Raw genomic sequence first — 12,708 nt, forward strand, 5'->3', positions numbered from 1 at the left:
GGCTGTTACTCAAAGCCCTCCCCACACAACAACCATCACTGCTGCTGCTCACCTTCGCCAGCCTCGGTGCAGTCCACAGTGAAGTGGGTAGGCTCATTTGCCTTCAGGCCACTTCTCTCCACACCCGGCCCAAACACCTTGACCTTCTGGGGATGGCTCCCTTGCCCAATGTTGACCTAGAAAAGATAGGAAAAAAGTTACCAAGCTGTCTTCTACTTGGACCTAGGAACACACTGTTTTAAAACATTGGTATACGTAGTCATTGGGGAGGTCTGGAGTACTCAGATGTACAGTGTCCTTCATCCTTCAAAGCCCACCAACAGCAAGTTCTCTCCATAAAACCACTTTGACCACTGAGTATGAAGCCCAGACCTGGCACATGACCGCAGTTTTTCATGCAACAGATCGCTTCTGCCTTCTAACCTACCCGGAAGGGGCTCTGTGGGATGTTCACACCTCCCCAGACCACAGCAATGGTGTGCTTAATGGCCTTAACTGGGGTATATGAGCAAGCGTACGTGCCGTCCATTCGGCTCTTCATCTGGATATCAATGGGTTGGCCTTCCCCATCCTGTAAAAGAGTCAGATATGAGCCTCACATTGTCTCCATCAAATGCAGCTGCCACAATCTCCCACACATTGAGGTCACCACATGATCATACAACAAAACTGTACAGAGCCACTACATGGTGCAACAACAAAATATTACCCTTACTGTTAATTATTAAAACAAATGGCAAAGGAAAAAAAAAGCTGTGGATAATATTTTCTAATTTCAATTTCTGCAGTTAAATCCTTGGCCAAATTCAATTTAATGTAAAATAGATAAACACAATTCAAAAATCCTGTTTGGGGCTGGTGTTGTAGCATAGTGGGTAAATGCCATATGACATTGATCTGAGCTCTGGCTGCTCCATTTACGACCCAGCTCCCTGCTAATGCATCTGGGAAAGCAGTGGAAAATGGCGCTGTACCCACATGGGGGACCTGCAGGAAGGTCCTAGTTCCTGGCCTTTGTCTGGCCCAGCCCTGGCTGTTGTGCCTATTTGGAGAATGAACCAGCAAACAGAAAATCAATCTTTCTCTTTTTCCCTCTACCTTTCAAATAAATCTTTAAAAAAAAAAATTATTTACAAACCTCCCAATGTGATCTAGTAGCTTTTGCCACTTCAAAAGACACTACAGATAGTGTGAAAATTAAGTTTTGTTTCTACAGAATACAAATCATAAGCTTGTTCATTTCACTTAATCCTCACATATCCCCAAGAGACACTATCCTCATTTCTAATGTGCTGATGAGACTGAGTAACTTCCCACCACACTGGCAGATTTTCTCACTCCTAGAAATTTACCTGAGCAAATATCTTTAAGGGAGCTTTCCCAGCATCCTTTGGATCCACAGTGAACTCGGCTGGATTGTTGACGATGCACCCGGATTTCTCCAAACCAGGCCCATATGCTCGGACCTAGGACAAAAGATCAGAACAGTGTTATCATTGTGATGCCTAAACTAAATGCCTACATGAACACCGGCACCCAGAGAACGGGAGATAGCCAAATGCTCCAGTCTACCGTAACTGGGAAATAAACAGTACCTGTCATTGTCCTTTCAAGGAGGGGAGAAAACCCTGTAGAATTAGAGCCACACAAACCCAGGCCCTCAATTCTGAACTGACTGAGGGCCTGTCAAGAACTGGGTATTTGTGGCCAGTTGCAATGCACCCACCTTGTGGGGACACAGAACCCTTATCAGACACAACATCCCCAAAGCCTGAAGTCCCAGGGAGCACAGGACTAAGAAGGTGGTTAGAGGAGCAACTGCCAGCCAGGACTGGTTACAGTTAATGAACAACTGTCCACGGAGGGCTAAGAACCACACACAGCAGGTCTGCCAGGATGTCTGAGACTTGTTGCTTATCAACTCGTTGAAGGGTTGAGAGGAACATCTTGAAAACCTGGCTCTAATTCAAGGGGCAGGCAGCTGGGGAAAAACCACCTTTTTCTATGGAGCCCCTTAAGACAGAACACAGCCAGGTGGCACGAAAATGCTGTGGGATGTGAGAACACAGCAATCTGGACTCTACACAGGACAGGATCATGGCTGGCTTTCTGCACAAGACCTTCTTTGTACCATCCAAAAGGTCTAGAAAGCAGACATCTGGACAGCCCCATTTTACAGAAGACAACAGAAAAAGAGGCAGGTTATGAACCCAGGCCTGTCTGCCTCCAGAGACCCCAGTGCCCTCCTTGCCATCTCTCAGCATGCAGCTTAAGGTCTCCCAGCAGGTGTAGACATTTAGAAAGCCAGGGAGCAGTGGACAGAAGCACAAGTTCATTTACCAGGTCAGGGTTGTAGTCTCCAGTGGCTGGCTGGATGAAGGCCATGTATGGGCTGTCTTTGATGTCTTCATCATCACACATGATGTGAACGGCATATTCACCAGGCTCCTTGGGCCAGTATTTGACATCACATGATCCATCATTCTGGTCATCATACTCAATCTTTGCCTGGGAGGGGCCTTCAATGGCAAACCCTGGGAGAAGGGGAGGAGGGATATAAAAGGCCTCCTTGATTACATGGTGCAACGTATCAATTCTGTTATTACCAACTCATTCTCTCTGCCTCCTGGGAAAAGCCACATTATCAGCTAGCAGGTTAAAATCTCTGCCCTGACTACAAAGCAAGCCTCCTGGACTCTGCTACAGATGGAAGATCTGTTTCAGATACTTTTTAAAACAAAAATACATCATCTAACAGGGAGGGTTAGCTAGCTAACCTTCCTGTTGGCAACACAGAACAAGTGCCAAAAATCTTAAACCAACATCTACTCTTTCTTCAACAGAATCTACTTCTGGTTATCTTCAAGGAAAAAACCGAGTATATGTGTTCAGCTTTGTTTTCACAACAAAATCCTGAAAACAATCAGAGTATCTAACAAAGGCTATACCCATAAAATGGAATTCCCTGAGAGTAGTAGAAAATAAAGGCATACTCTAGAACTACCAAATGCACAAAGGCATAAAGATTTGCCCAAACAGTTTATGTAGCAAACCAACATTTGTACTTCTATGTGCACAAAGAAAGCCTTGAAGGACATAATGAGAGGCTAAATATAATTTCTAGACTAGAAGACCACGACAGGCCAGGGTGAGTAACATTATCTTTCAAGAAGGGAAAATTAATGTGATATCTTATTTTTTCCTATTTTGCTTACTGCTATTCCCTAAGAGAGGTCACTGAACTGCAGTCTAATGGCCACATCTGGCTCTCTGTCTGCTTTTATTTTTGTAAATAAAGTCTCACTGGAACATGGCCACATCCCTTTGTTTTTGTATTTTCTATGGCTGCTTCTAGGCTACAATGGCAAGAACCAATAATCGTGACAGAGACCATATGGCCTACATGTTGGAAGTATCTGCTATCTATTTCTTTATAGAAAAGTTTTGCTGACTCCTGATGTAAAATTTAAAATATACACAATGATGGTTTAGAGAACAGATTCACCTTCCAAAGTTCAAATATCAGCCAAATGCATTCATTTATCCATTCACCTAAACAAAAGATCTATCAACAATATTTACTAGGTACCTACTCTGTTCTAAGCACTGGGTTTGGGATGACACCATCTACAATCCTGGCTCTCTGTTTCTAGTGGATGACTGAATGCTGGTGCCAGGCAGGGGGCATAAGGGATTCCCCACTAACATCTGGAGGCCAGGAAAACAAGGAAAGAGACTGAGTGAGCCCCCAAGCCCAGCCTCAACCAGCCTAACACCAGACCCCAGTGCCCTACAAGCCTGTGCATTCCAGGGACAGCTGGTCAGCTGCCTCCACTTACCTAGAGACCCCACTTCAGAACCAATCGACTCCACCACGAAGTCTGCCGAGCGTCCAACAATCCCTCCATGGAGGCCAGGGCCCCATGCACGGACCTTCTGCATGCCTGCTTCGGGGCCAACTTGAACTTCAAAGGGGCTGGAATGAGGGGAAGAGAAGCAGCACTAATGAGGAGCAAAGCAGCTACCTACAGCCAGAAACTACTCACACACATTCTTTCCACTTGCCTGATCCTTTCACCCAGAGCCCCAAACAGCTGCCAAGCACTTCCATGTAGGCTCCCTTACAACCATTGTTACCTCAACAATATACCACAATATGGCTGCCTCAGGCAGCTCAGGTGGCCACTGGCTTGGCATTCAAGTCATATGCCCTGGACTATCTGCCCAGGAAGGTAAGTGAGCCTGTATCCCATTTAAGCAGACACAAGAAAACACAGGGGATCAGGGTCTATCCCACTCATGAATTATTGTGCTGTCCCCTATGTAGGACTTTAAAAAGCATGCTTGGATACTAGGAACCTTAAACACAAGTTTCTACTTATCTACAGTTTATCTTCAATTCTCCAAGGTCAACTTCGGTCCAAAATATGTAGAAGGGCTGGCACTGTGGTGCAGCAAGATAGGCTGCCATGTGCAACACCAGCACCCCACCTAAGAGAGCCAGTCCCAATCTCAGCTGTTCTGCTTCCCATCCCAGCTCCCTGTTAATGCCCTTGGGGAAACCTCAGGAGAAGGTCCAAGTCCTTAGACCCCTGCTATCCATGTGGAAGACCCAGATGGAGTTTCTGACCTCTGGCTTTGGCCTGGCCCAGTCCCGGCTACTGTGAAACATCTCTGTCTCTTCCTTTTTCTCATCCTGCTTTCCCCCCATCCCAACAAATAATCTTAAAATAAATCAAAACAATATATATGTTATCTAAGAGTCAATAGTAGCCTGACATTATAAACATCCACCTCATTTCATCACATCAGTCAGGCACTGAATGACCTTGTATCATTATCACCATAGTAAGTATATTACAACATAATATTTTAAGGGATAAACAGACCACATTCATTTAACTATTACTAGAGTAGAATATTATTATGCTACTTTATTATTAGTTATTGCTGTTAATCTCTTATCGGGCCTCATTTATAAATCAAACTTTGTGTAGTGCCCCCTGTGGTTTCAGGCATTTTCCCACCATCTCCTACGCCAGTGGGTAAGCAGGAACTGCAGTAATGCACAGATCTTTCTCAAGGCAAACTGTATTTACTCAGTTTCAAGTTGCCCCCAGGAGAGCTAGAAAATGTGCACCGAAGGGATCAACAGTGACGCCTAGGAGGCAAAGCTGCACACCGCATGCCTGGGTCCCTGACAGCACTCCTGTAGACGGTTTTCATGTAAACCACAGCAGCTTTTGCCCTGGGGCATCCGTGAACAGAAGCATTCATTGTAAGAAGGGCATCTGGGTGTACGTAAGGGGGTGTACACACACAGCCCTTTTACTATCCACAGCCGATCCTTGGGCTGCCCAGCCGCCCACCAACTCTGACTGCCAGCATTGAATTTCAAGCAAGGCAGTTAAAACCACAGTGACTTAAAGCTACAGTGGAGAACAGGCCAACTGCTTGTATGTAGCTCTGCCAAAAAAACAAAGATCTGAACAAAGTAGATTCTCTTTCCCTCCTGTAGCACAGGAAGCCACAGCCTGCTCAGGAAGAGTCGCCCACCTCCCACCCCCGCCCCCCACGGAGCATGCTGCCTACAGGTAAGATGTAGTATTGCCTGCACTCACCTCTTGGGGATGTGGTGTCCCCCCCACGTGATGGCAACACTGTACTTCCCCGGGGTGCTGGGGTAATACTCGAATGCGTAGACCCCATCCGCAAAGGCTTTCTGTTTCACCAGCTCCTCCAGGCCCTCTGCAGGAGGGAAACACACACGTGTACAACTTTCAGAGAGAGAGTCTACAGGAAGGTGGCTCTGTGCCCAAAACACAAGCTGCCCAGCAAAGGATAAGGCGAGCCTAGGATCCCCTAAGATGCAGGAGCTGATTCCCAAGCTAGACAGCCCTATCTCTGCTTCAAGATGTGGGGGAATGAGTGGTTTCCCAGCTCTCAGCTAGCAGGTGCCTGGAGTAAATATCAATCCCGCAGTGAGTGAGTAGCAGAGCACTGCATAGGTTCAGATTCCATATCCAAGCACCTAGATTCAAGTCCCAGCTCTGCTTCCAATTCCAGCTTCCTGCTTCTGTGATCCCAGCTTGCAGCGGGTAGGAAAAAAGGCCTTTATCAATCTCCTCTCTCTCTCTCTCTCTCGTAAAATGAAAATAAATTAATCTTGGAAAAAAAGAGATAAATACCATCTCAGTTATATATTAGCAACTGTCATTACTGGTCTCAGTAACCCACAAAAACTGGGGAGGAAGTGAGCCTTTATGAATATATGGCAAAAATTAAGTGTCCCAATTCATCTTCCTCAACTCATGGCAGATAATGGGGGAGCGCTCTTGTATGCCATCTGCCAGGCACGAGAGAGCAGGTTTTAGATGCTCCACCACAAACTCCAGACCTAGTCATCAGGCAGAAACTTGTTTCATGCTGAGCCCTGAGGTTTGGCTGGGAAAGCCGTTGAGTCAAGCGAATCTCCAAGGTCAGGGTGGTGGTGGAACAGAATGCCTGCCTGGCTACTGTCGCAACAGGCTGGGATGAAGGGCAGCCCTGAAGTAGCCTGGCTTCAGGTCTGTGCTGTCTAGAACCCAGGCCACCCACAGGGTACAGCCTGCCCCCAGGCTTGGTGCTGAGATTGAATATTAACTTTGTGGAGCTCTGAACCTCCTACTTCAGCCCCATTGGAAAGGAGGGGTTGGGGTGTAGCATAGGAAGCTCCAGATTCCAAAAAGGAGGAAACCACCACAGCGGCTGCACCTGTGCCTGAAAATGCTGAGCTGTTCTGTCTCCCAGGGGCATACGTGGGAATAAGAAAGACATTCTTTCCTGCCTGTTTCCTCCTCCGGTAGGAGGGAGTGAAAATGGGTTGCCCTCTGTGCAGGGAGCTCATCTACAAAGAAAACTTAATCTTCGAGAATTTTACTCTCCTTCTATAAGCACAGATGGGTAGTAATTAAGTACTTGACATAATTTCATAGTCCATAAAATGTAATTTTCCCATAGTGAGAAAATCATTGGGTTTGGAGGTTGAGCTTGAGTTCTGGCTCAGATGCCTACAAGCTAGAGGACCTGTGGCAAGAGCTGACCTCTCCAAGCTTCCATTTCCCTGAACTTAAAAAAATGGGGGGGGGGGCCTTTTTTGGGTGGTTGTTCTGAAAGCAGCCTTTTCCCAATTTCTGTACCTCCCTGCTTATCCACTACCAAAAGTCTTCCCACTCCGTGTGGTAGCCCACATCCAGGGTAGAACTCATTAATCCATCACTACTCCCATATGCCACAACTACAAAGTTAACCAAAATTACTTCAAGAGATGGAGAAAGGAAAGCACACTTACTAGGCCCCTTCACTGTCACACTGAGCTCCCCGCTGCCAGCAGCTTTGGTATCAACCTTGAAGTCGGCAGTCTCCCGGATTCGAACGCCTTTGGGCTGCAGGCCCCGGCCACTGGCCCGGCAGGCATTTGGGCTGCAGGCTGCAAACAAAGTTTTGACATCCTTTCAACCTTTCATTCTTTAGTCAGTCAAGAAAGCCATGGTAACCGGGAGCCACCCGCCAAGAAAATGTTTGCTTTGCACAGAGATTATGTAGCAGTTCCCCCAAGCCAGAGGTCCCATTTGGGGAGCACATGAGGCCAGGAAGAAAGGACACAACATAACTGTCCAGCCGCTCCACAGAAGGATGAGGGTAGAGTTACTTTACCATAGAAATCAGGAGAGTGCAGTGAATCCATGCTGTGCCCCTGGTACCAGGGCTGACCCTTTCATGGGCAGGTGGAGGGGTGCAGGTCCTGAAGCCCAAATGTTGGACTGTACTCAAAAATCGAGAGCCCTTATTTGGGAAAACCATACTTTCCCCACCCCGCTCCTTCTACTTGGAAACTGCAGGGCTTGAAACTATCTGTCTAGGTTCCAAATCCTGGGTCAGCCACACTTATAAAACTCGAAACATGGCTGTTGTCTTCGCAGCCAGGCAGAAACAACAAGGGTCTCAAAGGCAGCCCAGTCTGGCTCCACTGGGGCCTAGGCAGACCGACCTCAGTCACAAAAGCCTTGGAATGTGGGCGGCCACCAGAGCATCCGTGAGCAGTAAATGCCACTCCCAGCCGGGCTTCCTGGTCTGGTTTGAAAAAGTTGTGAAGTATGAAAGTTGGGATTGAGGGTTTCTTTTCACTGTGCTCACCGGAGAGGGTCACAGAACCACTGCTCCCTGGGGCAGTTGGGGGAGAGGGAATAGGAAGATACCTTTATACCCTAGGATGTCTCTGGCCAGCATGAACAACTTCTGCCTTCAGAAGGAAACAGGATAAAAATCATGGAGAAAATGTCATGTGGTTTATGCAGTGGCTTTTCCTCTGCAAATCTGACAGCTCTCAGAAAAAATAAGACTCTGATCCTCCAAAGGTGGCCCTTCCTCTGTGAGACCCCAACTGCCTGCCATGCCCTTAGTGGCCTATCAGGCAAACACCTGCTTCCAAAAGAGCTCTACACTCCCCCTTGGACGGACAGGCACTGCTGAGTGATTAGCAGGTGTGCCAAAGTTGATGGTGACACTTGATGGCAAGTGACATGGGCTCTGTGTTCTGGTAATATAAAATCATTGGGGAGAAGGCTTGTCAGTTAAAAGAAATCCACTAAAAAAAAAAAAAGATATCCACTAATTAAATACTTAGTAATGCAAGTGGTAGGTGAGCTAAATAGGCCATAAATGGAGAAAGTTGTCCAAGACAGAAAGGGCTGGGAGACAATAACGGGAAAAGGGAACTGGTCCCAATTCTGTGACTTACACCAAAAGAGCTTGGCTTAAGAGCATGTGCACATTTCTGTGCTGTTTTATGATTTTTTTCCGTCAAGGGGAGAAAAGTTGGCTACTGCAGAAATAAGTCCTAACAGGATGACGAGAATTCCTCGGAGGGCTCACATGCGTATTCCCACAGTCACAGAGACAGAGACAGGGGAGGCCTGCAAGTGGGCATCCAAAGGGCAACAGGTTGGTTCCTACAGACACCACCGGGAGCCGAAGAGACTGACAGAAAAACATCTTAACTCTGCTGTCCTGTGCATCAAAGCCTGAGCCAGGCTTCATGGTGTTAAGAGTGTGGGCTGCGGAAGGTCTGGCTGGACTAGCTGCAATAATGCCCACATAGGAACTTCCTGAACTCACAACAGCCCTGGCTCAGCTGACACGCACACGCAGCACAAAGAACTGACGAAGACGCCCCACCCAATCAGCCCTTACCAAGCAAAAGCCTCTGGCCCCGTGCTCAGCTTCAGGGTCCAGGCTGGCCCAGAGGCAGGATTCAGAGGAGGAGGCCAAGTCTGCAGACCCAGAGGCAGAGGACAGAACAGGGAGGCAAGTATCAGTTAGACAAGGCGGCACAGTTGGAAAACAAACGAAAAGGGGGCAACAGAATGAGAAGGAGTTTTACATTAGAGAAAACTTCATGCTTCAGCAGAGATTAAGGGTTATAGACAGAGACCACAGGGGCAACTTCTCCTGATGCCTCTAGTACCAATTCCTTACGTCATCTAAATGTTCCCACACACAAAATGGACACAATGCTGGCACCTGTACCACAGGCTGCTGCTATGTGACAGAGGTAGCAGTGCTATTGCAGTGGAGACAGAACACCTGTTGCAGCTGCCAACTTCAGTCCCAGACACCCACTCTCCCACTGCCTCAATCCAATCTCTCTCTCTCTCTCTCTCTCTCTCTCTCTCTCTCTCTCTCAGGATGAAGACTCATCCATGTAGGTGCTTTGGGGGGATGAAATGAGCTAACACAAGTAAAGCACCAAGGTCCCTTGCATGGCTTCTAAGAGACATGGTACCGATGTCTGGAGGACAAGGTGACCACTTAACAATGAAATTCACCCGGTAGAATGGGGACAGTTACAAGCTCGTGCTGGCCCCAATCTTTTCTCCTGGCATTAGTGCCCAGTGGCAGAGTCAGTCTCCATGCACCATCACTCACCTTCTCCAACCTGCACAATGAAGGGACTCTTGGGAATGGCATCCCCAGCAAAGGAGACTGTGACCACGTGGGGCCCAGGCTGCACCGGCTTGTACACGCATCGATACACCTGGTTTCCTTTGTCTTCCACAAGCAGCTCCACAGTATGCTTCCCCTGGGGATCTTCCACCTCAACATTAATGTCACCCACGCCAGCTCCTATAGGACAGTGAGCAAACCATGAGCCAGAGTCCCTTTGTAGAAAGTTTGCTGCCAGGGGCAGGGGATTCGTGCAGTGAAAAATCCCACATGGGAGTGTCTGGGTTCAAGTCTGGCTCAACTTCCAACTCCAGCTTCCAGCTAATGTGCTCCATGAGGGGAAACAGTGATGATTCAAGAATTTGGGTGTCCACGAGCCATGTGGGAGAGACAGGTTGAGTTCCCAGTCCCTGGTTTCCACTGGCTCAGAGCTGGCTATTGTGGATATTTGGAGGAATGAATCAAATCAAGCAATCTCTCTCAAATAAATTGAAGAAAAAAATTTTGTTTATGAAACAAAGGTTTTAAACAGTGCTAAGCAGTGTAAAATACAAACAGCAGGGAACAGAGAGGTGCGTGGGAGAGTCCACATCAAAGTTAACAAGCATTGTCTTGGGGTGATGGGAGTGGAGTGATGATGGTTGAACTTTTCCCTTTTTCACAATCTCTACTTCTAAATTTTCTACAATGAAAAGAAAGCTGATGATTCAAGAAGTATGCTTAATGCAGTCCATAGATCTCACACAGAATCTTGCTAAGCAGGTAATTCTTCTAAAAACCCTGTTTCTTTGGAATAGTTAGGTCAGAAATGTGTACAAATACTGCTTATTAATCAACACTGAGTGCATTTTGAAAATATCTACAATCAGAACACACTTGAAAGGCTATTGTTCTTGTTCTTTGATCTAAAAAGACAGAAGGTGGGGTGTCCTAAGCCTCCAGGCTCTAGGCTTTGATGCAAACCTGAAGGTCTGGTCCAGAGGGAAGGCACCTTACCTGCCGTGTAGATGTCAAAGTAAGTGGGCTTGTTGGCGATGTTTCCTGTGGCTTCCAATCCTGGGCCTTTGGCCGTGACCTTACTGGCATCGCCTTGGGCTTTGTCAACATTCACTTCAAACGGGCTCTTAGAGATATGTTGTCCTGCAAAAAGGACTGTGACCTACAGGAGACAAAAGAGGAATGTGCAATCTTTCTCTGCACCCAGCAAGACCACCATCAAGCCATATACGCTGACCCTTCAACCCTCCTCAGAGGGATGAGCACAAAGGAAGCTGGGGCCAGAAACCCTCGGCCAAGTTCAGCAGCCTCAATAGGCCTGACACATGGTGCCATCAGCCATATGGCTAGGTCTGGAGGGCCAGCCCTGAGCAAACTAAAAAGCTTAGGTCAGAAATGCTCTCCTTCTCTTGCTATTGGTCTGCCTTTTAAACAAACAAATCTTTCCCACAGTTCACACAATGTAGCATTCACACTCGAGGCATAGAGCAGCAGCCATGAAAATGCCAGTACACAGTTGCAAAAAATCCTACCAAATTGCAAAGAATCTGTAAAAATCTAAGCCACATAGATTACCAGTCAATGGCTACAGTCTGATTGTTAGGGACTCGATAGTATCTACAATGAGCACAGATATTTCTAGCACGAGAAATAAGAAATGAGGCATTAATTCAAGACAGCCAATCTTCTTCCCCAGTTGTCCTTCAGCACATACTGAAACAAGCCCAAAAAAGCAACCAAGCCACCCCCAGGAAGCTCATCTTACTTTGTGCAGCCCAGTGACCTTGGGCAGGTACTCCACAGAGTATGTCTTGCTCTTGTCGCTGTCGGGGGTCACTTGTGCCTGGGAGAGAATTAGAGTGATGGTTACAGAAGTGTGTCAGATGTGAGTAACACTATGTCAGCCAAGGTCCTGGAGCAAGTTGCCATGTCAGAAATCCTACAGGACCTAGCTCCTTCCTTTCCTGCCCCCACCGTACAACGCACCATGACACACATGGCCTGGACTCAAAGAGGATAAAAGCATGCAGCATGGGGCAGATGTTTGGCACAGCAGGTCACACACATTATCTGGGATGCCCGTATCCCAGACCAGAGTGTCTACATTAGAGCCCTTGCTCTACCTGACTCCAGCTTCATGTTCACGTATACTCTGCAAGGTAGCAGATGGCAATAGCACAAGTGTTTGCTGAATCCCTGCCACCCATTTAGAGAGACTCCGACTGAGTTCCTCAGCTTTGACCTGTGGTTATTGTGAGCACTTGGGGAGAGAACCAGCAAGATGGGCAATTTCTTTCTGTCTTCAGGTAAGATTTTTAACTGCTTTAAGCCACCGTTGTGAATGCTGAAGAGGACAGCAGAGGTAGATATTCTGGTACAAGTTCCAGAGCTCCCTAGGATGCCACAGGCAGAAGACGCACCTCCTCTTTGTTCCCTTCTGGATCCTCGACAAACACCATCACGTCTCCTTGCCCGGCACTGATGGTGTCCACAGTGAACTTAGCTGGCTGCTTCACCATGTTTCCAGTGGGCTCAATTCCTGTCAGGAATTCACAAGCATGTTATTAGCTAGGCCACCCAGGCACAAGCCTTCCCCAAGCAGGGAGCTGAGAGATGGGAATAAGTCCTACAATCCCTGTGTGTAATGAGGACCAACTGCTATGTATAAGAAAAGCAAAGAAGTCCGAAGCTTAGGTTGTGACTGAGTTATTCCTGAGGCAACATCCA

At 47.4% G+C, this 12,708-nt stretch overlaps 1 protein-coding gene across 4 annotated transcripts in view; it reads right to left on the reverse strand.

Annotated features, from left to right (window-relative positions):
- FLNB (filamin B) overlaps nt 1–12,708 on the reverse strand; it is a 134,952-nt gene that overhangs the window by 53,167 nt on the left and 69,077 nt on the right. For all 4 annotated transcript variants that reach the window (XM_058679088.1, XM_004581568.4, XM_004581569.4 and 1 more), the window contains 11 exons: nt 12,402–12,520; nt 11,747–11,824; nt 10,981–11,143; nt 9,967–10,164; nt 7,331–7,468; nt 5,622–5,748; nt 3,840–3,976; nt 2,341–2,534; nt 1,353–1,466; nt 428–571; nt 53–176 (listed from right to left, as the gene is read on the reverse strand). In XM_058679088.1, coding sequence (XP_058535071.1) covers nt 53–176; nt 428–571; nt 1,353–1,466; nt 2,341–2,534; nt 3,840–3,976; nt 5,622–5,748; nt 7,331–7,468; nt 9,967–10,164; nt 10,981–11,143; nt 11,747–11,824; nt 12,402–12,520 — 1,536 coding nt within the window. The remainder of the gene's footprint in view (nt 1–52; nt 177–427; nt 572–1,352; nt 1,467–2,340; nt 2,535–3,839; nt 3,977–5,621; nt 5,749–7,330; nt 7,469–9,966; nt 10,165–10,980; nt 11,144–11,746; nt 11,825–12,401; nt 12,521–12,708) is intronic.

Source organism: Ochotona princeps, chromosome 21, assembly GCF_030435755.1.
Source record: "Ochotona princeps isolate mOchPri1 chromosome 21, mOchPri1.hap1, whole genome shotgun sequence".
Lineage (NCBI taxonomy): Eukaryota > Metazoa > Chordata > Mammalia > Lagomorpha > Ochotonidae > Ochotona > Ochotona princeps.